Genomic DNA, 22837 nt, shown 5'->3' with positions numbered 1-22837 from the left:
TTAGGTACTGGGCTGTACGCCATGAGCCGTGGTGTAGCACTAGCAGCTCATTTCATCCATTATCATGACCTTTCAGCTCAGCCCCGGGTTGTCTGGTTATGGCGATGCAGCAATGACCGCAAAAATTGGCTTCCCTGATCTGTGCGGTTGACGGCGATGTCCAGGTAGTTGACTCCCTGATGATGATGCCCAATGCGATTGACACTGAGTTTGAGTCATAGACTTGTCTTGAGTGATTCAGTGTCACCTTCCAAGTGACCGGCTTTCAGTCTCAAAGGCAAAAAACTTGATGACGATCGCTTATAAACTTCCATTCTTAGACATTACTGTCTTTATTATCATTCAATTTCATGATAACATCAATTTAATATTATTATAATTCTTATTGCTGTCCGCTTCGTCAGGACCTATCCGATCGTCTTGGACAGTGTCACCACTTCCTCTTCACTAGCGATTGGGAAGAATCATGAGGTCGCGGATGCGGATATTCTGGATGGCGGTATGGCTATTTACTGGGGCGTGGGAAGGTTCGAATGGACAGCCAGTCCATCGTAAGCCCAACCTCGTATTCGTGTATGTCGATGACTGGGGTTTCGCTGACGTTGGCTTCAGAAATCCGGCCATTCACAGTCCCAACTTCGACTCGCTGGCTCGCACCGGCTCGGTGCTACAGCGCCATTATGTCTTCAAATATTGCAGCCCCTCCAGGGCATCGCTACTGACGGGTCGTTGGCCGCACCATGCTCATCAGTGGAACCTGCCATCCGTGTCCATGGCTGGTACGAATCTCAACATGACGATGCTCCCGGCTAAGCTGAAGCAGGCTGGCTATGCAACACACATGGTGGGCAAGTGGCACCAAGGATTCTTCAAGTCGGACTATTTGCCGATGGTGCGTGGTTTTGACACCATGTCTGGCTTTCTCAACGGCGGCGAAAACCACATGAATCAGAGAGAGGGATGCCTGGTCGACTTCTGGAAGAACGGAAAACCCGACCCGCGCAACGGCTCGTACGATGCGTTCCATTATCGCGACGACCTGGTAGATATGATCACAAACCATGACACGGATACGCCATTCTTTCTGTACCTGGCACTGCATAATGTCCATACACCGCTTCAAGCACCTGACGATTGGGTGGACATCTACCCGAGCACGACGTGCAAGAATAGACGTGTGTACCAGGCCATGGTCAGTGTGGCGGACAACGTGACTGGTACGGTCGTGGAGATGCTCAGAAAGAAAGGCATGTGGAATGACACGTTGATGGTGGTCAGTGCTGACAACGGCGGAGCGCCCTGCAGTGGTAGCAACTATCCGCTCAAGGGCTGCAAGGGGACGTTCTTCGAGGGCGGTGTGCGGTCACTGGCGTTTGTCAACGGTGGATTCTTGCCAAAGGCCATGCGAGGGAAGGACAACGATGGGTTTATCCACGTGGCCGATTGGTATCCGACCTTTTGCAAACTAGGTGGAGTCAATCCGGAAGACAGCGGGCCGGGCAAGTACCCTGTAGATGGACTGGATGTGTGGCCCATCATCTCGGGGCAGACAACACAAACTCCTCACGAGAGTATTGTTCTCGGCTTTAACTTCAGCCATACTGACTCAGGCGCACTGATCATGGGAGACTACAAGCTGATCGTTGCACCACAGAGTCCTACATGTGATGGTTTGATGTACTCCCCATTGGACTACCCGTGCAGCAACGGCACGGTGGCGGCAAACTGTGATCCGAACTGTCTCTACAACATCGTAGCAGACCCTCGGGAAACCAAGGACCTAGCCAAGAGTGAACCAGAGATCTATGAGCGATTGCTGTCCGCCTACAACAAGTATTCGACTGAGCCGCAGTCAACGCGTGATCAGGGTTACCACTCCGAAGGTGATATACCGCAAGATTCGACCGCATGTGACAAGCTAAAAGCAGAGGGCGGCTACTGGCGCCCGTGGAGGGACTAACCCGGCCCGGAACACTCTCAGCCGGTCCCCCTTTTAGGGGGTGCACGGCCACATATGTGTAGGGTGGCAGGTGCATATCATTCATGGTCATTATGTGCATGCTGAACCTAGGTCGAAATTTTTTAGGGGGGGGGGGGGGTGCACGTGCCCCATGCGGGCTATGCACCTGCTCAGGCAACTGTGTGGTTCGGTGAACCAGCCTACTGCGAACCATGCAAAACTGTAATTACGGGTGAAGTGCCGGTGTTGCTGTATTGTTGCATCGTCGCGTCGCCTTTGGCTGCTTGTCTGACCCCGGCCCCTGCTAGTGAGTGGCAAATCTGATACCCAGACCTGCTGATTCTGACCCTTCAGTGCTCGCCGCACTATTCCTTGAAGCGATTACTGCTGATTCCTTACTGTTTACTGCAAATCATAATTATTACCCGCAAAGTTATACTGATTTGAAATCCCTATATTTTTGAACTTAGAAATATTTTTGAATTGCTTTTATTCTTTATTCTCACGATGGCGACACGGTCAAATTGCTTGTTTGGCAAATGGCTGTTTTGCTCTATTCAGCACGAACCCTCCGGTGGGGACAATCGGGTCTCCGACTTTTTCAGTTCGAACCAGGGAGTCGACCCGACTCCCTGCCCCTGGACTGATTCGAAGAGTAGGGTACTAGGGTGGCCCTATTATGGCCTAATCGCCGAGTAGTAAACCTACTACGTGTTTCGCAAACGAGACACTAGGGAGGTTCTGCTATACGTGAAACGTAAAGAAATCACGTAGAGAGCAGGTGTCTGGGTTAGAGTCTACGGCTTCGCGTGTTTTGGCTCCAGATTTCTACGCGGAGATGGGGTTCTCTACGTTGTGGCACACGCAGAGAAAATGCGTACGGATTTGCTGGGTATCGATCAACTGCATGCAGAAAACTGCCAAATATGGAAGGGGAAATTCCCAGTACACATTCCACGTGACTTCTCTAGGTGAAACGTAGAGCAGAACTGCATTTCTTTACGTTACGGGAACGCGAAGAAAGTTCGCGTGATTCTTTGCGTCGCGTTCCCAAAACGTAGAGCAGAACCTCCCTATTCTTGACTAGTATTGTGAGTGGTGACAGCGCACTCACCTGCTCACTAGTGCACTGCCTGACGTCGTACATATCAGGGAGTCGGATAAATACGACTCCCTGGGAGGCGGCTCCCTGGTACAGAACAGTACAAGCAAGAGTACATAACCCCCTATGTACTCTTGGTACGAGACTACGAGTACGAGACTCGTATGTCTACTGGCAATAGACCTAGACTGTACTCTGTAGCATGTAGACATCTACCGTCCACATCAGGGAGTCGTAAAATACCGGTATTTTACGACTCCCTGGTCCATAATGATGTACAGTACTGTATCATGACGTAACGAGCGCTAGCTAGCGCGCAAGCTAGACGTGCAACAAAATGGCGAGCGCGTGAATTCTTGTGACGCCACGTATAAAAAAAAACGTCACACATATTACATATGCACAAACAACAAACAATGACATGACGCAAAAAAAGAAAGGGGAAAAGACAAGCCAAGCTAGCTTTGAGTATCCCGTTCTAATTCAAGTGTATGTGTGTTTTGTTCATCAAGATCTTGCCTTGGAATTGATTTCGGAGTGGAAGATGGTGCTGTTGGCGGCTGCCGTGTGTACCAAGGCTGGCAAGCCGTTGGTATCGCGTCAGTTTGTGGAGATGACGCGCTCCCATGTCGAAGGCTTACTGTCATCCTTTTCCAAACTCATTCAAACCGATACTCAACATACGTTTGTTGAAACTGAGAGCGTTCGATATGTCTATCAGCCTTTGGAGAAGCTGTACATGTTGCTGATAACGACTAAGCAGTCGAACATTTTGGAGGACCTGGAAACTCTGCGTCTCTTCTCCCGAGTGATCCCAGAGTATTGCACTGTGATCGAAGAGAGAGAAGTGTCTGACAACGCATACAACCTGATCTTCGCATTTGACGAAATCGTGGCACTGGGATACCGGGAGAATGTCAACCTTAACCAAATCAAGACATTCACTGAGATGGAGTCCCAAGACGAGAAGGTCTATCAGGCCATTCGTGTCACACAGGAGGCAGAGGCAAAGGAGGAAATGAAGAGACGTGCTAAGGAGTTAGACATGAAAAGGCGAGCAGAGCAGAAAAGTGGCCGATCAGGGTCAGGGTATGGTGTCAGCATTACTTCTAGCAGCAGCCTGTCATCAACATCGTCCAGCGGCCTATCCTCTTCCACTGCCGCAGCGAGTAGTCTACCCGCTCCCACGCCACGCTCCACTGGTCCCTCCGCGTCCCGCGGTATGCGTCTGGGCGGTAAAAAGCAGGTTGACGACATTGTGGCTGAGCTGGGAGGTCAGACGGGCCATTTCAACGCACCTCGCCAAGCAGCAGCCCCGGCCAAGTCCACAGCTGCACGCTCAAGCGTCCACATCAAGGTGGAAGAGCACATGAGCATGACAGCGGATCATGATTCCGGCATGGAGAGTCTCGAAGTCAAGGGCATTGTGCTGTTGAATATCAACAGCGAGGACAACGCCAAGTGCCGCATCGCCGTTCGAAATGATGAGGATCGTCCCATCCAGTTCCAAACACATCCGAATGTTGACAAGAAGCTGTTTGGATCAGAGAATATCATTGCGCTGAAGGCTGCTGGCAAGGCATTCCCGCTGAATTCCGACGTACCAGTTCTCAAGTGGAGATTTGCCACCAATGATCAGTCTCATCAGCCGCTGTTGATCAACTGCTGGCCATCTGGGCTGGGCGATGGCAAATGCGAGGTGAATATCGAGTATGATTTGCTCAACGAGCATCTGGAGCTTCGCGATGTTCTCATCTCTATCCCGTGCCCGTCCGGCGTCGGTGCTCCCAAGGTGGGCAACTGCGATGGCGAGTACAAGTTTGAGAACCGTCGCAGCGTCATGGAGTGGCGCATTCCCGTTATCGACTCCTCGTCCAGCAAGCAGGGCAGCCTGGACTTCACCATTCCCGCGCGCGAAGAGGACTTCTTCCCGGTGACCGTGAGCTTCACGTCCGAATCGACCTTCTGCCACCTGGGCATCTCGGCCGTCATGAGCTCTGAGGATGAGCGTTCGATTGCCTATTCGAATGATAGCAGCTTAATCGTTGACAAGTACGTAGTTAATTAAGCCTCCCCTGAGCACTGTTGTATTTTGCTATTGCTTGCTGTTGCTTTTAACACTACCACATGTATGTGTATAGTTCATTTTTTACTCTAATATTATGCTATGTTTTTGATGATTATATAAAGCCTTAAAGGTAAACTTCAGGAAAGGGATCCAGAGGAACAGTGCACGTATGGTACATGGAGGATGGGTGTGTATGTATGTGTGCACGTGTGTGTGTGTGTGCGCGTGCGTGCAGTTTGGCGGGCCCAGGAGTGGGAACAAAGTGTTGAAGTTCACGTGTGGGTTGGGGATTCTCTCTCTCAGACTCTCTCTCTCTCTCTCTCTCTCTCTCTCTCTCTCTCTCTCTCTCTTTCTCTCCCCTAACCCCTTTTTCCGGGGCACACCTGTGACTAGTTAGTGTCAGTGAACAAGTACAAGTGTGTATGTGTGTGCATGTGGGAAAGATAATCAGGCACTGGTAGGACATTTTATTTGGTTATGTTTTGATATAAATATGCATTGAGCTACATGATAGTTATGCTCTTTGTCATGTGCTTTTATGCAGTATATTGTTTAGTTCTGGATTCATACTTCCAAGCAGAGATGATACTAAGATGTCTTTTTTTAGTACTGGTTTGAGTGTGTGCTCCATGTTTGCATACTTGAACATCTTCCTATGATCGACGTGTATGATGCTATGGAACACAAGCAAAGCGATAGCGGCTATTAAAGAGCCATCACTACCTGAGTTCCGGTACCAATGCAAAAGCCAACGTAGATGCGATCATGTTGTGTACAGTCGTGGCCAAAGAAATCCGACCCGCGAGTCAAAAGTAGCGCAGCGTTTCCATTTCAATTACATCATCATGCATGTTCCCAAAACTGATCCGAGTGCCGCACGAGCCTTGCTGCTGCTTTCGGCACGCTAGTTGGATTTCTTTGGCCACAACTGTACGTTGTGCAGTGAGCAATTCGAGCGGTGGCTGCTCACACGTGACCTACGCCACTTGGCTGCTTACGTGGTCACTAAGTCACATGATTGATGTGAGTAATGGCCGCCCGCCCACACACGAACTCAAGGTCCGTGGGCCCCACCTGAACCCATGTCAAAAACACACTACATCGTACGTCTTTGCAGACGTACCACGTCGTACACTTTGGCATGGCTTGGCCGGGAATAAAAGGCCATGCGCGTGTGGAAATTGGAATACACACAGAGACTGAGTTTCAACTCCATAGTATCCTAGCTGTGTAGCACTATGAATATAAAAAAAAAACATATGCACACGCACACACATGCTAAGTCGCAACAGCAGCAGCAGTGGTGACGGTGGCAAAGCTGGGAGGCCTAAGGGTAGCAGAGAAATCAGCAACAGTGCAGCGATAATAAAAGAAGGCGGCACGCAAGATAAGTTGCAGAACCTCTCGGAGCAGGAAAGCAATGAGATGCAGAGGCTCTCGGAGCAGGAAAGCAATGAGATGCAGAGGCTCTCGGAGCAGGAAAGCAATGAGATGCAGAGGCACCCGATGCATGAAAGCACTCGGTGCAGAGGCACCCGGTACAGGAAAGCACTCGGTACAGGAAAGCAGGTCTGCTGAAAGGATACGTCTAAAAAAGATACCAACGAGTTGTTGTCGTCCTACGTGTTGTGATCCAAATATGGAAAATGCTTTTTCATGACATAATAAAATGGCGGAAATAATCTGGGAAAATAGACTGCTTCCCGCTTGGAATTAGCAAATGTGGAAACAGAGACTAGCAATATCAATTTTTTTCATGAAGGGCTAATAATTTTTAACTGGTCGAGGGAGGAAAAAGAACAAATACTTTATGATTGCAACACGCTTGCCTAACTCACACCGGGTGACCGGAAGGCCAGCCATGTCAAGATTTCTTTCTCTCCTACTAAGCAAGACGTTGGGTGACCGCCGGAGTAATTCGTTGGATTATTACTTGGACACCTCATGCATAGCATGTGCAAGATACTCCACATTGGTTGAGGACACGCCGGCAATAGAGATGCGGCCATCCTTGGTCAGGTACACAGAGTGCTCCTTGATCAGGCGCTCCACCTAAGCAGGTGAAGGCAGAGGAGAAAAACCCATAATTGCAAAATGGCATTGATGACATCGACGCCATTGATGAAAGCCTATGATAACAATGGTGGGTGAGCAGCAGCAGCAGCAGCAGCAGCAGCAGCAGCAGCAGCAGCAGCAGCAGCAGCAGCAGCAGCAGCAGCAGCAGCAGCAATAGGAGCAGCAGCAGCAGCAGCAGGAGCAGCAGCAACAGCAGCAGCAGCAGCAGCAACAGCAGCAGCAGCAACTGCAGCAGCAGCAGAAGCAGCAGCAGTGTTCTGTACATCATGTGTACCTGTCATATGTGCATGCCCGTGTTGCTGGTGTGTGCAGAGTCCGTCTTTGTCTTGAGCTTCTCCTGTTCAGTTGTGCCCTGTTGTCTCTTTGTTAAGGTGTCATCGCAAAAGTTTGTTGTCGTCCCTGAAACGAACATCGTTCATTTCGTACTCGGATCCCTCCCTCTGAAACGAATGCAGCTTGCTATGCTGGGCGACGAATATCGCATGCATGCACCGGTACAGTGTCGGTCGACTTGTGATTTTGGCTCGCACCCCTCCCCATAAACGAATGATGTTCGTTTCAGGGACGACAACAAACTTTTGTGACGACCCCTAGTAAAACCCCTATTTCGATGCAGTTCTATCGTCTTTCTTATTGTCCACTAACTCTAACTTACACTTCCACATGTGTATATCATACACAGTATATGTGTATAAACCTTCACTCCTCACCTCCAACAACATTCTCTTTTGCTGCGAATCAAATCAATTATACGACAGCAAATGTTCGTGCCTGGCCCATCATCAGGGAAGTTCTATCGTCGGTAGTCTTGAGTGTGGACATGGCACAGGGTTGCAAGTAGTAAGGCAGCATCATCATCATCATCATCATCATCATCAGCAGCAGCAGCAGCAGCAGTAGCAGCAGCAGCAGCAGCAGCAGCAGGGACAAACAGTACACGCAGGGCTCTTGTCAATTTGATCTCACTCACCTGGCCAGCATCGAGCCCAGTGAAGCAGAACATTCCGATTTGATTGGTGATGTGACTCCAGTCACGCGCTGAACCTGAACCAGCCATGGTCACACACACACACACACACACACACACACACACACACACACACACACACACACACACACACACACACACACACACACACACACACACAAGCGCGCACGCACGCACGCACCCACAGAGACAATAGGCACAGACACACACACATGTACACAAACATGAGGATTTGTACACAGTAAAGAGAGAGGAAGCTCTGCTGCAAGTCAGGTTTCGTGGTTATTCATGATTGTTAGGCAACACCCACACACCCACACCCACACCCACACACAGTCAAGTCAGCTCAATGGCCGCTAGGATGGAACAAAGTGTGGGTGGTGGCCACTGACACAAGCACATACTACACACCATGTAGTGAGGCTACAACAGAGCTGGACGAGTAAGAGGAGAGGACACAGCTACCAAGTAGCAACCACCACCTTGCAGCAGATTGCTTTCTGACACAGTCAGACCTCGCTTACTGTAAGTTGACAAATTTTCGGCCCATTCAAATTTCGGCCGGATCAAATTTTCGGCCTGAACTGCTGCCGTCGGACACACTGTCACACTGAACCATACAAAACAAATTTTCGGCCAAACATGACCAGGCCGAAAATAGCCAAAAAAAATATGCGTCGAATATTTGTTGACTTACAGTATCTGATTTCTCTTTTACCTCCTAATCTCGTCAGCTGGTGGGATCATGCTGGTTCACCAGTACTGTGCGTACCGTAAAAAGAGATCCATGTGTGTGTGTGTGTGTGTGTGTGTGTGTGTGTGTGTGTGTGTGTGTGTGTGTGTGTGTGTGTGTGTGTGTGTGTGTGTGTGTGTGTATGTAGCTGCAGACACACACAATACACTCATATCTCTCTTATCTGGACCTCCACGTTATGGGTACCTTGGTCTACCGCGCACCCCGTGGGCGACTTTGAGTGGACATACTACTACTCATTTCATTATTATTCGGCGCCCTCAACGCCCTGGAAGTGGTACGAATGTGGCTGAACACACACATGCAGAAGTACAGTGATGTAATCGGAACAGCTGGTCCTGGGTGTCAGGGTTGCACTTGGAGTTGGATTTCAGCGAGCGCAACCGTAAACGGTACTTGCTGCATGCTACTAACCTAGCTTAGTCAGACCATCACGTAGACCTGTTCTCATTGTGATGATGCGGTCAGCCATGCCCTTCAGCTCTGCCAGCCTACAGGGAGCAGACACGCGTGAGCAGAGAACACAACAGACATATGCATATACACACACACACACACACACACACACACACACACACACACACACACACACACACACACACACACACACATTAGATCGTACCGTACTTCCCCACATAAAAGCGCATGGGCTTATAAGTGAAAATTAGCAACAAAAAGAATTGTTGCCGTGTGAACATGTTCGGGTAGAAGCCCATGCGCTTATATGTGCAATAAAGGTTTGTCTGTGTCATAAACAACGGTGTTATCACAATACTTAGCAGTATATTCAGCTCCCGGGTGTTTCACGGTTTCACCAATAGTGTGCACACATAGGCGCATGCGTTTATAATTGGGGGGGTTGTGCGCTTATGTCCAGACATAAGCACATGCGCTTATATGTGCGGAAGTACGGTAGCCAGTCCATTGCATTCAAGTAGGATGATGGTAGCCAGCTAAGCCAGGCATATGACTGTGGTGCTGCGGTTGCACTCCCAGTTCATACAGTACCCAATGCACTGCAGTTCGGAAACAAATTTATCCTGTGCAGACAGAACAAACGATTTAACCTATCGGAATGACTTCGAAACACACACAGCTGCCTGATGAGTTCCGCATTTCTAATTATGCACTGGACTGGCATGCATGCATGCATGCATGCATCACCCTCTGGACTGCTATGCATGCATCACCCTCTGGACTGCTATGCATGCATCACCCTCTGGACTGCTATGCATGTATCACCCTCTGGACTAGCATACATACATCATGCACTGGACTAGCATACATGTGTTATCCACAAGACTACCATGCATGCACTTTTGAACTAAATAAAGTATCATCCATTGGATTGGCATGCATGTATCATGCATTGGACTGGCATGCATCATGCATTGGACTGGCATGCATGTGACCTGGCCACTGAGAACGAACATTCTCTACGGTCTGTGCCCAGGCTATCATAGCGGATGTTATGTTTGAATCCATAGTTTGTCTGTACATGAACGTGATCCATGTGAATCTCTACCTGTCTCCGCTGCTGATGTTGCCGCAGCCAGCAAAGACGATGTTGTTATCTCACGCATCATGCAGTATCTTCAGTTCGGTTTGCCCGCCGACACCCCTGACGCTCTACAAGCCTACCGCTGATGCCGCAAGTGCCAAGACACCGCTGACGCTCCGCCCAAGGAAGCACCGCATCCCTGGATATATCCCTCCAAGCCCTTTGAAAGAGTGCATGTCGACTTTGCCGAGCACGACGACCAGCACTACTTTCTGCTTGTAGACGCCTACTCACAGCGGCACAGTGTCTACAAGATGTCTTCAACGACAACCCACCAGACCCTGGAGTGCCTACTGTCGTTCTTGTCAACGTACGGCATCCTGAAGACCATGGTCAGCGACAATGGTCCGCAATTCATGTCACATCTGCTCCGCCAATTCTGTTTGGAGAACGGAATCAGTCATAAAAGCGCACACCGCCGTACCGTCCTGGCTCCAATGGACAAGTAGAAAGTTGCGTCCAAGAGTTGAAGAAGGCACTGCGTACTCGCCCGGACAATGTGTCAGCCAGCACCCAGCTCCACCGCTTTGTGTTCGCGTAACGCAACACATCGCACTCGACAACACAAGTGACGCCTGCAAGCTTGGTGTTTAAGAAGTCCCCCAATGTCAAGTTCTCCCTGCTGAAGCCAAATTTCAGTAGTACCCAGCGTCAGAATACAGCTTCATCAACAAAGAGGGATTACACTCCCGGTGATGCTGTAGCAGTTCTAAACACTCGCAATGACAATGGTCCAAAGTGGATTCACGGTACTATCGCCGCCGAGCGTCTTGGTCCACTATCGTACATTGTCCGTACCAGTGAACAGACGCGACATGTGCATTCTGACCACCATCGCATGGCAGAGTCTGAGAGGGAAGAGGAGATTGAACAGACCGAACTGCAACCGCTACCGACCGTTGATTTCCGCGAGCTTTCTACAGCACCTGCACCAGTCACTGCACCAGCAGAGCCAGCTCCCGCTGTACCAGCTGTCAAGCCAGCACTTGAGCCCGATGCAGACATCGAAGTCGCTCAATCCCAGTCCACATCGTCTGAGGCTAAGCCAGCACAGTCGCCACGCCGATCCTCCAGACAGCATCGGCCCCGTCAACGCTTGATTGAAGAATTGGGATGACGCTAACAGCCCTGTCATGATTCTAGTACAGCTCATTCCGTTGCGTTAATTGTTCTGTGAGCCTTACTTGTACTGTGTTCTATGTTGCAATGCAGTAGTTCTTTTTGTTTTAATAGCAACAGCATTCCACTCCTCATGCCGTTTATTGTCTAGAGGAGGAGGAGTGCTATGTTTGAATCCATAGCCTGTCTGTACATGATCTGTACGCCATACGCTGCTCCGTGTGTACTACGCATTATACATGCATGCACTGTACACTTTTGTCAACTGCTTTGCCATGTGTACATTATTCTGTAGTGTTTGAAAGAAAGCGCGTACTCTGCCAGCGACCGTTGGCCCGTACACCAGCTATGTCAGTTATTGGTTTCCTGATTTCGAATAGTTCCTTCCTTGTCGTTCTGAAGTATAGATGTAATAAATTGTGCTCTTGCTCATGTAGTTCTCTGTCGATCTTATTCTGGCGAATATAACAGCGCACATTCCAAAAACAGCTACCGTAAAAAGTAGAAAATTTAGTCGGTGAAACATTTCGCCCAACAGAAAAACAGTTCGTCTCGTGGAAAATTTGGTCCATGGATGTTGAACGTAGTGAACGGCTAGACAAATCGACATTTAGTCTTGCATTGTACATGTACATGTATTGGACTGGCTAGAGCATCCTATACTATACAGTGGTGTTCACATCTCTTGGTCATGTGACTAGATTTGTGCAGAAAGTGACCATGTCATGTGGACAGTGGAGCCAACATGGCCGACGTCATGTGACCCATAAATGCAACCGGTGACTGGAGCTGGAACCAACATGGCCGACATCACATGACCCATAGATGCAGCAGGAGTCGAGCTGGAACAAACATGGCTGCCCTGTGTGTTGGTCATGAGATAGATGTGATACCATTCTATGCACAACTCCTGCAACCTACCACTGCTGTCTCAATTCCTCGTTGTTGAGGAGCTCAGAGGCAATGAGCACACCGTTGCGAGGCGGGTTGGAGTACAGAGCACGGATAATGATCTTCAACTGTGACTCCACCGCCTTCTGCTCTTCGGGATTGGCTGAAATGACGGTGAACGCGCCGGCTCTCTCACCTGAAAAAAAAACATTTTTAAAGACAGAAACATGAACCCGTCAGTACGGCGGTGTTTGTGAAAATCTGAGCAAAAGTGCATATTTGGCGCCCTGAACTTGCACAACCCTTGACACCCTGGAAGTGATTTGAATGCTGCTGGACATACCCATGTACACCAGGGGCGTCACAGGGCGGTGGGGAGTGGTACGATTGGGGGACCGGGGGATGTCACGCGGAGGAAAAATCGTGGATTTTCCGGCCAACAGTGCACGTTTTAGCGCTCTACAGGGGCTCTGGGCGTACCATCCTGGATGAAAAGTGGTACGACCATGGTCGCACTGATCGTGCCGTGTGTGACACGCCTGTACAAGTACAGTGATGTAATTGGAACAGGATCCAGGGCGCCAGATTTGCACTTCGAGTGGGATTTCAGTGAGAGCAACTGTAGCACCACGGCTCCAAGAGTGCTCCATCCGTGGAGGCAGATCTTTACCACACTACAGGCACACTCACACCTTGTGTGTATTTGGGCGGTCCGAGACCGGGCAACATCTGCAGCTCTGAATTACGTACCGTAAAACCTGTAACTAAAGACCACCGTGACTAGCGACCAGCCTGGTACAACAGACAACTTCAACAGGCACGGACGATCTCACATTATGGTTGTGCGGTTCAAACCTCTAAGGATCACCTGCCACTAAACACCGCTTTCTCTGGCCCCAAGGGGTGGTCGTTAGTCACAGGTTTTGCTGTACGTTCTGATGGGGAAATGACAGGGACAAGGCATATGATGACACTGTTTCCACAGCAAGTGACAAATGAGTACATGTAGCAATATTTCCACTAAAACTACAAAAAGAGTAGGGAGTAAACGACTCAGCAGTGGATAAATTTGAAAGGAACATCAGAGCAAATGTTTGTGCGTGTGCGTGTGTGTGTTAGCTGCTATGTCTTCTGCTGTAGCATCGCTATCATCGCCTCCGGCGATGGACGTCCAATGGTCCAATGGTGTGTGTGTGTTACTTACCATAGAGACCCATGTTCTTGGCATACGACTGTGCAAGGATGAGGGGAATGTTGTTCTCGGTGAAGTAACGCACGGCAAACGCATCTCTGGTGGCATCACCACTGGCAAAACCTGCAAACAGACAGACAGACACACACGCACGCACACACACACACACACACACACACACACTACTACTACTACTACTACTACTATGTACAGCTACCCTATCGGGCCACGCCGCTCCCAGAAGCGGGAGACAACGACAAGAAGAGAGAAGAGAAGAGAGAGAAATCGCAAAGTCAACAATATTTGGCATGGCGTTGCAAGTCCTGTGGCCTTGAGAACCGTCTTTCGCAATGCTCGCATTCATGACGGCAGGTGTTCCTGGCTGCACGTGACATCCGTTTCGCACGGTCACAGTGATGACGGCTCAAACCAGAACGAGAGCGGAAAGAGCGGCGACAAACATCACATCGCAAAGAGTCAGATTCATGGCGAATGGATACAGTGGGGACATCCGTGGACACAGGACAGCGATGCACAGCCAGTCCTCCAGCGCTCCCCAACCACCGCATGCACTTCATACATTGCCTGGCACCCTTCTGTTGTGACACAGGCAACTTCCGCTGGGCAATGCACTTGTGTCGGGCCATGTCGTTACGGCGGCGGAAGTCTCTGGCACACAGCAAGCAGCGCAAAGGTGGCGAATCATCTGTGTGCGGTGGTGGCTCAGCAAGGAACATCCTCCAGTTCTGCCGGTCTTGGGCATTCTGAAACCAGGAATCCACGCCAGCTGCCCTCATGTCTCTCTGGACAACGTCTTTCCAGCGCCGCCGGGGACCACAAGGAGGGCGACGACCACTCAACCTTCCAAACAAAATCTGGACGGGAGCACGGTCTGCAGGCATGCGCGCGACGTGCCCGAGCCATTCCAACCGCCGACGCCGAACAAGGTCTGACACCGGTGTAGTGTCACCCCAGCGCGCACGGAGCGTTGCCGATGAGATTTTCTCCTCCCATTGCTGACGCCGAGATACACATAAGATGGAGCGAATGCACCGGTGGTGAAAGTTGTCCAGCAGATCCAAGTCGTGCCGAAGCGGAGCCCATGACTCAGCACCGTAGAGTAAAACCGACAGAACACAGGCTGTGTACAAATGACGCTTTGTTGCCACCGTCAAGCTGGTATCCCGGAACACTGGTAGGAGGCAGCCAAACGCCTTTGCCGCATTGGCAATCCGTCGCTGGACGTCAGGTGAGGATCGGGTGTCTGGCGTGATGAGGGAGCCCAAGTACACAAACGATTCAACATACGAAATGCTGTCGCCACCCATGTCCATCGGCATCCTGTCCTCCGGGGAAATACCAACACCAACTACCATGAATTGTGTTTTCGACGAACTGACGGACAAACCAAACACACACACACACACACACACAGAGGAAAACAATGCCAGGCCGTGAAGCCAGGATGTCACTGCTACTGTTCTGGACATTGACATCCGCTGCAATGACCAGGGCCGGCGGCCTTACTTGCTTACCGCTAGCTACACGCAAGGTAACCAGCAATGGACCAGCACTAAAGGGAGCAGTGCACACGGTTGCAAGGCCAGCGCCCCGTGGCTGCTTGACTTCTCAACAGATTTCAATGTCAACAACAGCAGTACACTCAAACTAGTGATGTGTTAGCTCTCAGATTTACATGCACTACAGCACTGCCGGTCGCCGAAGAACTGAGGGGGTCAGCCTCCTAGCCTAGACCGTTTTAATTTTCATGTTACATGTATTACAGTCTATGCACAGTTGAGTTACCGTGTATACATTCGTATGCTGTGCATGGTGAAATTCTAGCCTGGTCGTTCTTCGGCGCCCGGCAGTACTGTAGACAATACACAGCGGCAAACCAGTACGACGTGCAAAGATAGTACATGTACTGGCACTAGATAGTAGTACCTTGGTAGGCCATGTCGAAGAATGGGAAGAGATTCTTCTTCTTGACAATCTCAGCAAGCTGCTTCCACTGTTCCGGTGTGGGGTCCACGCCAGTGGGGTTGTGTGCACAGGCATGGAGTACAACCACTGTGTGCTCATCCAGAGCCTGAACCAACCACACAGATAAGAAATGATACACCACATACACACACACACACACACACACACACACACACACACACACACACACGCGCGCGCGCGTGCACACACACACTTTAGGCAACCACCGCAAGAGGTACTGGTAGTGATGATCTACGCCCAAGCAGTAAGCATTGCAAGCTGTGCTCGGATTACTCCACTCTTCAAATTCCAAGCCTGAAAATTGACAACCACTACTAACCATACCCCCCCCCCCAGGGGGTCGGGGTCGTTAGCATGTTGATCATGTGCCCATGAGAGAAACGTGTGCTTACCTCCAAGTCTTGGCAAGCACCTGCAAAGTCAAAGCCGCAAGTACCAGCGTCGTAATAGCGATAGCTTCCAACTTCCAGCCCTGCTGTCCTGTACATGTACATGTACACGCACGCACGCACGCACGCACACACACACACACACACACACACACACACACACACACACACACATGTGCACATAGAAATGTGTGCGCACACAAACACACACAACATTTCAGCACACATACACACACACACACACACACGCACACACACACATTGTGTACGCATACCGAATGTCATGGGCTTTCACTGGTGAGTACAGATTATTTCAAGAGCACGAGGAGAAATATACACGTGGATGTTTCTCCTCGTATTTTTGGTACTCAAAAAGATGAGTTACTCCATAGGAAGGAGTCGCACATGCGATGCAACGCTGTACAATGCCTCTCAGTAATCGAGCGAGCGGACCCTACAGTAGTGCAGCATGCATGCATGCATGTGCATACCCCGCTGCTACCATATTCAAATGTACACGTCTCTTGTGTCCAGAGCGAGTCTTTCTCCATTCTTGGCGAACACTTGGTGCCTAGTCGGCTGCGTAGGCGTAAGGGGCACACGGGGGGGGGGGGGGGGCATGTACCCCCCCCCCCTTCGTGTTCAACATGTACATGTGACTGTTAGGGCCTACCGAATGGCCTAGGCTAGGGATCGCAGTTCAGTATCCGCTGTGAAGCTAGAATCGAGTGCCAGTGTGCAAAGCCACTTGTACTTGTGGCTAGCTGTACCTACAGCTGTAGACATGTACTGGAAGAATTGCAATATCGATCAGAAACCTTTGACTACTGAGTACAAATTGATCCAAGAACACTTTGGCTGTGCACGCCCTAAAAGGCGCACCAGTTGCGGCACCACTGGTTACTTCGTGATTTTTGAGCCCTGAGTATCATACTGGTTGATGGCACTGCAACTGGCCTTGGGTGACAGGAAAGTTCATGTAAGTATACGATTGTATGAAGAGCATGACTCACTTGAAAATGGGACCGTGATTGCCCCAGGTCGGCGTCGGGAAGAAAACCTTCTTCGAGTGTGGGAAGAATCGCTTCTGTAAACCACAAACAAATGAATAGTTGAACATGTGAACGTACGAGCACACATACTTGGAAGTACACACACATACACAGACACACATGCACACACCAGTGCATATGAACAGGCAAGCAGAAGTACAGAAATCGACTTCCCAATGCAACATAGAGGAAAACGTGGCTCCTCAACGTCATCCGGAAAAAAAGAGGAAAATCTAGAAAATAACCTACGTGGAGACAACAATTTAATTACTTGAAGTATATAAATTTAAAAGGATAATAAAACTGCGCACTCATATTCCATACACACATCAAGGCAAAGTAGGTGGGTAGTGTTCCAAGAATCGCCAGAAAACGTTCTTGGAACACAACCAACCTACCCTTGCCTTGATGTGTGTAGAATATGAGTGGGCAGTTTATCCGTTTTTATTGCTATAATAAATCTGCATGTACAAACCTTCAATGGAACAGGAAAACATGCAGATCATACACAGAAGAAATAAACCCCATTCGCCGACAGTCGGGCATGAACAGACTACCGCATGTACCACCACACGACTTACCAGGAAGTGAGCTCCAATGCTCAATGCACCGGTGCCAGAAATAGTCTGAACGGTCGAGTTCTGCACGCGATCAAAGAACAAACAAACACGCACACTGTCATATTAGTAACCATGGTAACCAAGGCACGTCTCCAGTAAAAGCACATTCCAAGGCAGTTCAGCAAAAACCGTGGCTCTGCACGCAGGCCGCATTCTGTTTTCCATTACCCAGCGCTGTGGAAGCAGCAACACGTCCCCTTCGTAGGTTTCTACCGACTATAAACTTCTGGAAGGAAAAGCAGGATAGATGTCGAAGTACAGTGCGGCTCAATGAAATCCAACCGCGCGAGTCCAGTACGCACGGGGCGCTGTGCAGACCTAGACCTACCAACACAATATGTAGTAGAAGTACAGTGTTGCTCAATGAAATCCCAGTCGCGTCACTCTAGTTGGCGCCTTGCACCATTTCACAGCCCAGTGTTTGCAGGTCTAGGGCTGCGCAACGCCCGGCGCGCATTTGAGCGACGCGACTGGGTTTCATTGAGCAGCACTGTAGTAGTATTTTATTTGAATTGGATAACCCAATCGACTGCTGTCGTTTCCCCACGTACATATGGTGGGTATATGTGAACTGGTGCAGGGTGCAAACGTGACCCACACGCCAGGATGTCATGAGCCCCGCACTGTAGTATAAAGCTCACCAAACCATCCTTGATGACCGAGCTGTCTCCACCAAACGCCAGACGGGCCGACGCACCGGTGAACGAGGCCAGACCTGAAATTGGCAGATACTCCTTGTCCAGGTTGCGCGCAAGCAACAACTGCTCAGCCTACGCGATAAAAACAACAACACAATCAAAGGTACCATGATTACAAAAAGAAGACTTCAATGCAGAATCGTACAGTCTAATAGCGTGGTAGTGCGCCCTGCAGCTTGAATAGTTTCGTATGTACAGTTCTGAGTATTAGGAAATTAGAGGCCACATGCCTCGTACTGCTCTTTTCTCTCCGAAACTCAACACTTGCAAGCCAGATATGAAAGAAAGAAAAAACCATCAGTCACACCACCGGGACTCGAACCAGGGGCCTTGCTATTCGCGAGCAATGCTCTAACCAACTGAGCTACAGTTCTGGCCAGAGAAATCTAACCTCGTGAATAGCGCCGCGTGTGAGCAGATAGAACAGTGTGGGTAGTGCTAGGGCTGCGCTGCATGCTCTATTCATAGTAGTGCTAGGGCTGCGCTGCATGCTCTATTCATAGTAGTGCTAGCGCTGCATGCTCTATTCATCTCCAAGCTGTAGATACTGACAAATAATATTTTCTCCATGCAGCGCTGTTTCGACCACTACAGTCCATTTCAAAACTATAGACGCGTAGGGTTTTTGAAATATTTCAAATTTGGCTGGAACTTTTTGAGAATAGTTTTCGGAATATTGCTCAGGACCGCTCCATATAGTTTCTAAACGATTGGATAACAGACGCCCAATTAAAATTATTTGGAAAAAAATATGCACAAAGTGATCACAGATTTTATGTGGTATAGATGCTGGCATAACGGTTTTTGCCTAGGTACGCGTCTATAGTTTTGAAACGGACTGTAAGGTCTCATCAGTGAAGGTTTAGAATCATTTTATTTCACTTTATTTCACCGTCCAATGGCAGAAGCCATTGCAAAGGAGGGGGCGTTAGCCAGCCATGGCAAGAGAAGGAAAGAGAAAGAAAGAACATATTATCGGAAGAAAATAACGCATCAGCGGGGGTGAAATTTATCACTATGTCGACTATGGTGAATAGTGGCGAGACAAGCTAGCATAATGAGGTTTAGAACAATGAGTGGCTAGAAGCCTAGAACTAATTTGAAAGCACAGTTTATACACAGAATGAAATGAAGAAGCACAGGATCACGCTTAGAGGTCATAGACGTGCTAAGTGCACTTAAAGATAAGTATTGAACTTATCACCATTTTGTATTTGCCACCAATAATCAAAGACTCCAATGCTGGCATTGGAGACAAATTCGACTTTATGCACTGGGAAAATGCACGCAGACAGAATAGACCGATTGCCATTTGCACAGATCCACGAAATACCGTAGACTCCCGTAGACCCGATAGGGTGTTCATTGTGTGCTATGCATGCGTATTTGACCTTTTTAGCGTCATAATTCAATGACCAGCAATCGCTTTTCCAGCTTTTTCACTTTGGTTAGAACTAATGACTAGCTAGATCTTTGTCAGAAAAAGGTTTTCGTATGAAATGCCTTCAGGCCCCATTTCTTAGTGGAAATAGCAGAAAACACAATAGGGTCCTGCACATTCAACACCCTACCGGGTCTACGGGATTCTACGGGATTTCGTGGATCTGTACAAATGGCAATCGGTCCATTCGCCCTCAACTCGCCCCAAATTTCACTATTTTCCGGGTCATACGTTTGTGATGGATGGGTGGGGCAGACTGGTCACTCCATTGGCCTTCAACTCGGGGCAGCGGGTAGTCTAAAAGGGGATGTATGCATGAGATGAAGAGACAGGGCTATATCAACCCACTGCATGGCTCACCTTTCTAACAGATGGCAGGACATACGGCTTTCCAGAGTCATCACGATACGCCCCCACGCCGAGGTTCATCTTGTTGGGGTTGGTGTCACGCTTGAATGCCTCTGTCACACCCAGGATAGCATCAGGAGGACCAAGGGGCACGTTTGCCCACACACTGTTTGCATGACACACACAACAAGCACAAAGACAGTAACCTGGGGCTGTACCGTCCCTAACAAGCTAATGGCGGGCCTGATGTAAATCGCTCACTGAGAGGTTCACAGAAAAGTGATGACGAGAGAAGCAGAAGTTGCCAGAGATCACCGCAAGGAAGTTAGCCAAAAAAGTTGAATGCAATATAGTTGAGATGTGTTGGCAAAGTCGTGGCAATGCACTAGCTCAAGCAAACCATGGAAACCGCCGACTCAGACTTTTACACAGTGCCCATAAGTGGTTCCGATGACTCATCACCATGACATCATTCATATGACCTCTATACATGTACTAACATCCAGGTATTATATAACCCAATACTAGTTCAAAACTAGTATTAGATAAACCTTGTTATAGTTCACACATATTGTTAGATTGACAGCATGAAACAAGGCGGAGGACACTGTGTTCAACACCCATATGGTTCAAATGGTCCTAATGGACCGGGGCTCTGCCAACCGTGGAAGGTTGTAGTAAGGTCACTGTTTCCAAACACAGTGTCCTCTACCTTGTTTCATGCTGTCAATCTAACAATATGTACTAACATCCAGGTAAGAATTGTACGGTATAAAACGTACCACAATTATTTCAATTTTTTGGCCAGAAAAGGGACACATCATGCTTTGCAAAAAAAGACATTTTGCATATGGACCGTAGGCGGCACTGCTCTCAATATTCAAATGAGTGGAAAATGCGCGCAGCGCAGCAGGCTTGCTTGGCACTGAAGCAGATGTGGAAGGATGGAATACAACACCACGGTCGGTGCAAACACTCATGTGGAATCAGAATGGCTTCCTAGGTGTCCTTTAGCTCCAGCAAAAAGGACAAGTGGCTGTGTTGTCCCTAAGGCGTGTGGTGACGGACATTTGCTGTTTTCGTATACGCTTGGTGCACAAATTGCTCTCCACCCATCCACTAAATGTGGGTCACTCGAATGCAGCACGGCGGGCCGTCCATATGCCAAGCATCTATACGGCTAAGACGTATGCAATGTTTGTCTGAAGCCAAAATTGTGCAGGGACCTTCTAATGCTTTGATCTATTTCATAGTCTCCACGTGGCAATATTTAAGCTGTACAGCCCGCCATCAACACAACACATGTTACGCATGTGAGCTGTGTGAACTGGTAACAGTTAAACTAGCAATCCACAACCCATGTTACGCATGTGAGCTGTGTGAACTGGTAACAGTTAAACTAGCAATCCACAACCCTAACTCAACCTGTCCACAATTACGTACTGTAGCAAAAAGGACCTACGGGTGTGTGTGATCCCCGGTAGCCTATAATAATCGGTAGGGCACTGCCCCGGAAAGACAGGGGTGCTGGGTTCGAATCCCGCTCGTAGATCCTTCTTTTGCAACAGTACAAATACATATGCACACAGTATCATGATCATGGTACCCCGTGGCGGGGTGACAACTACAGCATGGGTGTCTAAAAAATATGTCAAAAAATAATATTCAAGTTGACTACAGTATTTAAAAAGGATATAATTATATGCTGAATTTAAAGGGCCAACGACTGGAAACTAAGTTGAGCAGAATGCTGAGGGCATCCATGATGCCCCTCCAGAATGATATCACCCTTCTTCCCTTCTCTTCGTGACATAACACACCATCAACACACGTGCTAAAGGTTCAAAAATACAAAGTAATCAAATTGTTTTACCTAGCACAACGTAGGTGGCGAGACGCCATCAGGGATTTTCTCGCGACACACTGCATTCTGAGAGTTTGTGATGTTGATGAGTGTCAAGACAAAACCGACCTTGCAAACGGAACGAACGAAAAGTAGTTCCAAAGCTTGGGCACTGGTCCTTGAATTGAACAAACGAAACTAACTTTTCCACATGTATTAATTTTTTGGTAGAAGGAGCATGCACAACTCGTACACACGTCCAAATGCAACACGCACATGCGATGCATGCACGTCAATAATTTTTTTGAAACTGCATGCTATGTAGATGCTGCATGCACTGGTTTGTTGAGCACGTGTTTTTCAGCAAGTGAGCGCGTGCTCAGAGTCATAACTCATAAAAATGCATAAGCTCATATAGGGAGGTTCTGCTCTACGTTTTGGGAACGCGACGCAAAGAATCACGCGAACTTTCTTCGCGTTCCCGTAACGTAAAGAAATGCTGTTCTGCTCTACGTTTCACCTAGAGAAGTCACGTGGAATGTGTACTGGGAATTTCCCCTTCCATATTTGGCAGTTTTCTGCATGCAGTTGATCGATACCCAGCAAATCCGTACGCACTTTCTCTGCGTGTGCCACAACGTAGAGAATGCAATCTCCGCGTAGAAATCTGGAGCCAAAACACGCGAAGCCGTAGACTCTAACCCAGACACCTGCTAGAACCTCCCTAT

The 22837-nt window shown here is 48.9% G+C and overlaps 3 protein-coding genes across 3 annotated transcripts; 2 read left to right on the top strand and 1 right to left on the bottom strand.

The window, feature by feature from the left end:
* Positions 1-80: 80 nt before the first annotated feature.
* LOC135829044 (arylsulfatase B-like) lies at positions 81-2527 on the top strand. The gene has a single exon (XM_065341450.1). The coding sequence runs from the start codon at positions 467-469 to the stop codon at positions 1958-1960; it is 1494 nt and encodes a 497-aa protein (XP_065197522.1). The 5' UTR covers positions 81-466; the 3' UTR covers positions 1961-2527.
* A 988-nt stretch (positions 2528-3515) lies between these two features.
* Positions 3516-5294, top strand: LOC135830069 (coatomer subunit delta-like). The gene has a single exon (XM_065342456.1). It carries the CDS (start codon positions 3607-3609, stop codon positions 5128-5130), a length of 1524 nt encoding a protein of 507 aa, XP_065198528.1. The 5' UTR covers positions 3516-3606; the 3' UTR covers positions 5131-5294.
* Positions 5295-6330: 1036 nt separating this feature from the next.
* On the bottom strand, positions 6331-22340 carry LOC135829931 (aspartate aminotransferase, mitochondrial-like). The gene is made up of 12 exons (XM_065342318.1): positions 22140-22340; positions 20279-20432; positions 18421-18549; positions 17741-17800; positions 17121-17194; positions 16111-16198; positions 15659-15803; positions 13724-13834; positions 12550-12715; positions 9363-9439; positions 8177-8250; positions 6331-7182 (listed from the first exon to the last, which is right to left on the bottom strand). Exons 1-12 carry the CDS (start codon positions 22193-22195, stop codon positions 7060-7062), a joined length of 1257 nt encoding a protein of 418 aa, XP_065198390.1. The 5' UTR covers positions 22196-22340; the 3' UTR covers positions 6331-7059.
* Between the last annotated feature and the right edge of the window lie 497 nt (positions 22341-22837).

This window comes from Sycon ciliatum, chromosome 13 (genome assembly GCF_964019385.1).
Source record: "Sycon ciliatum chromosome 13, ocSycCili1.1, whole genome shotgun sequence".
Taxonomy (NCBI): Eukaryota; Metazoa; Porifera; class Calcarea; order Leucosolenida; family Sycettidae; genus Sycon; species Sycon ciliatum.
Note: the sequence above shows the minus strand (reverse complement) of the source record. Positions and strands in the feature narration are given on the sequence as shown.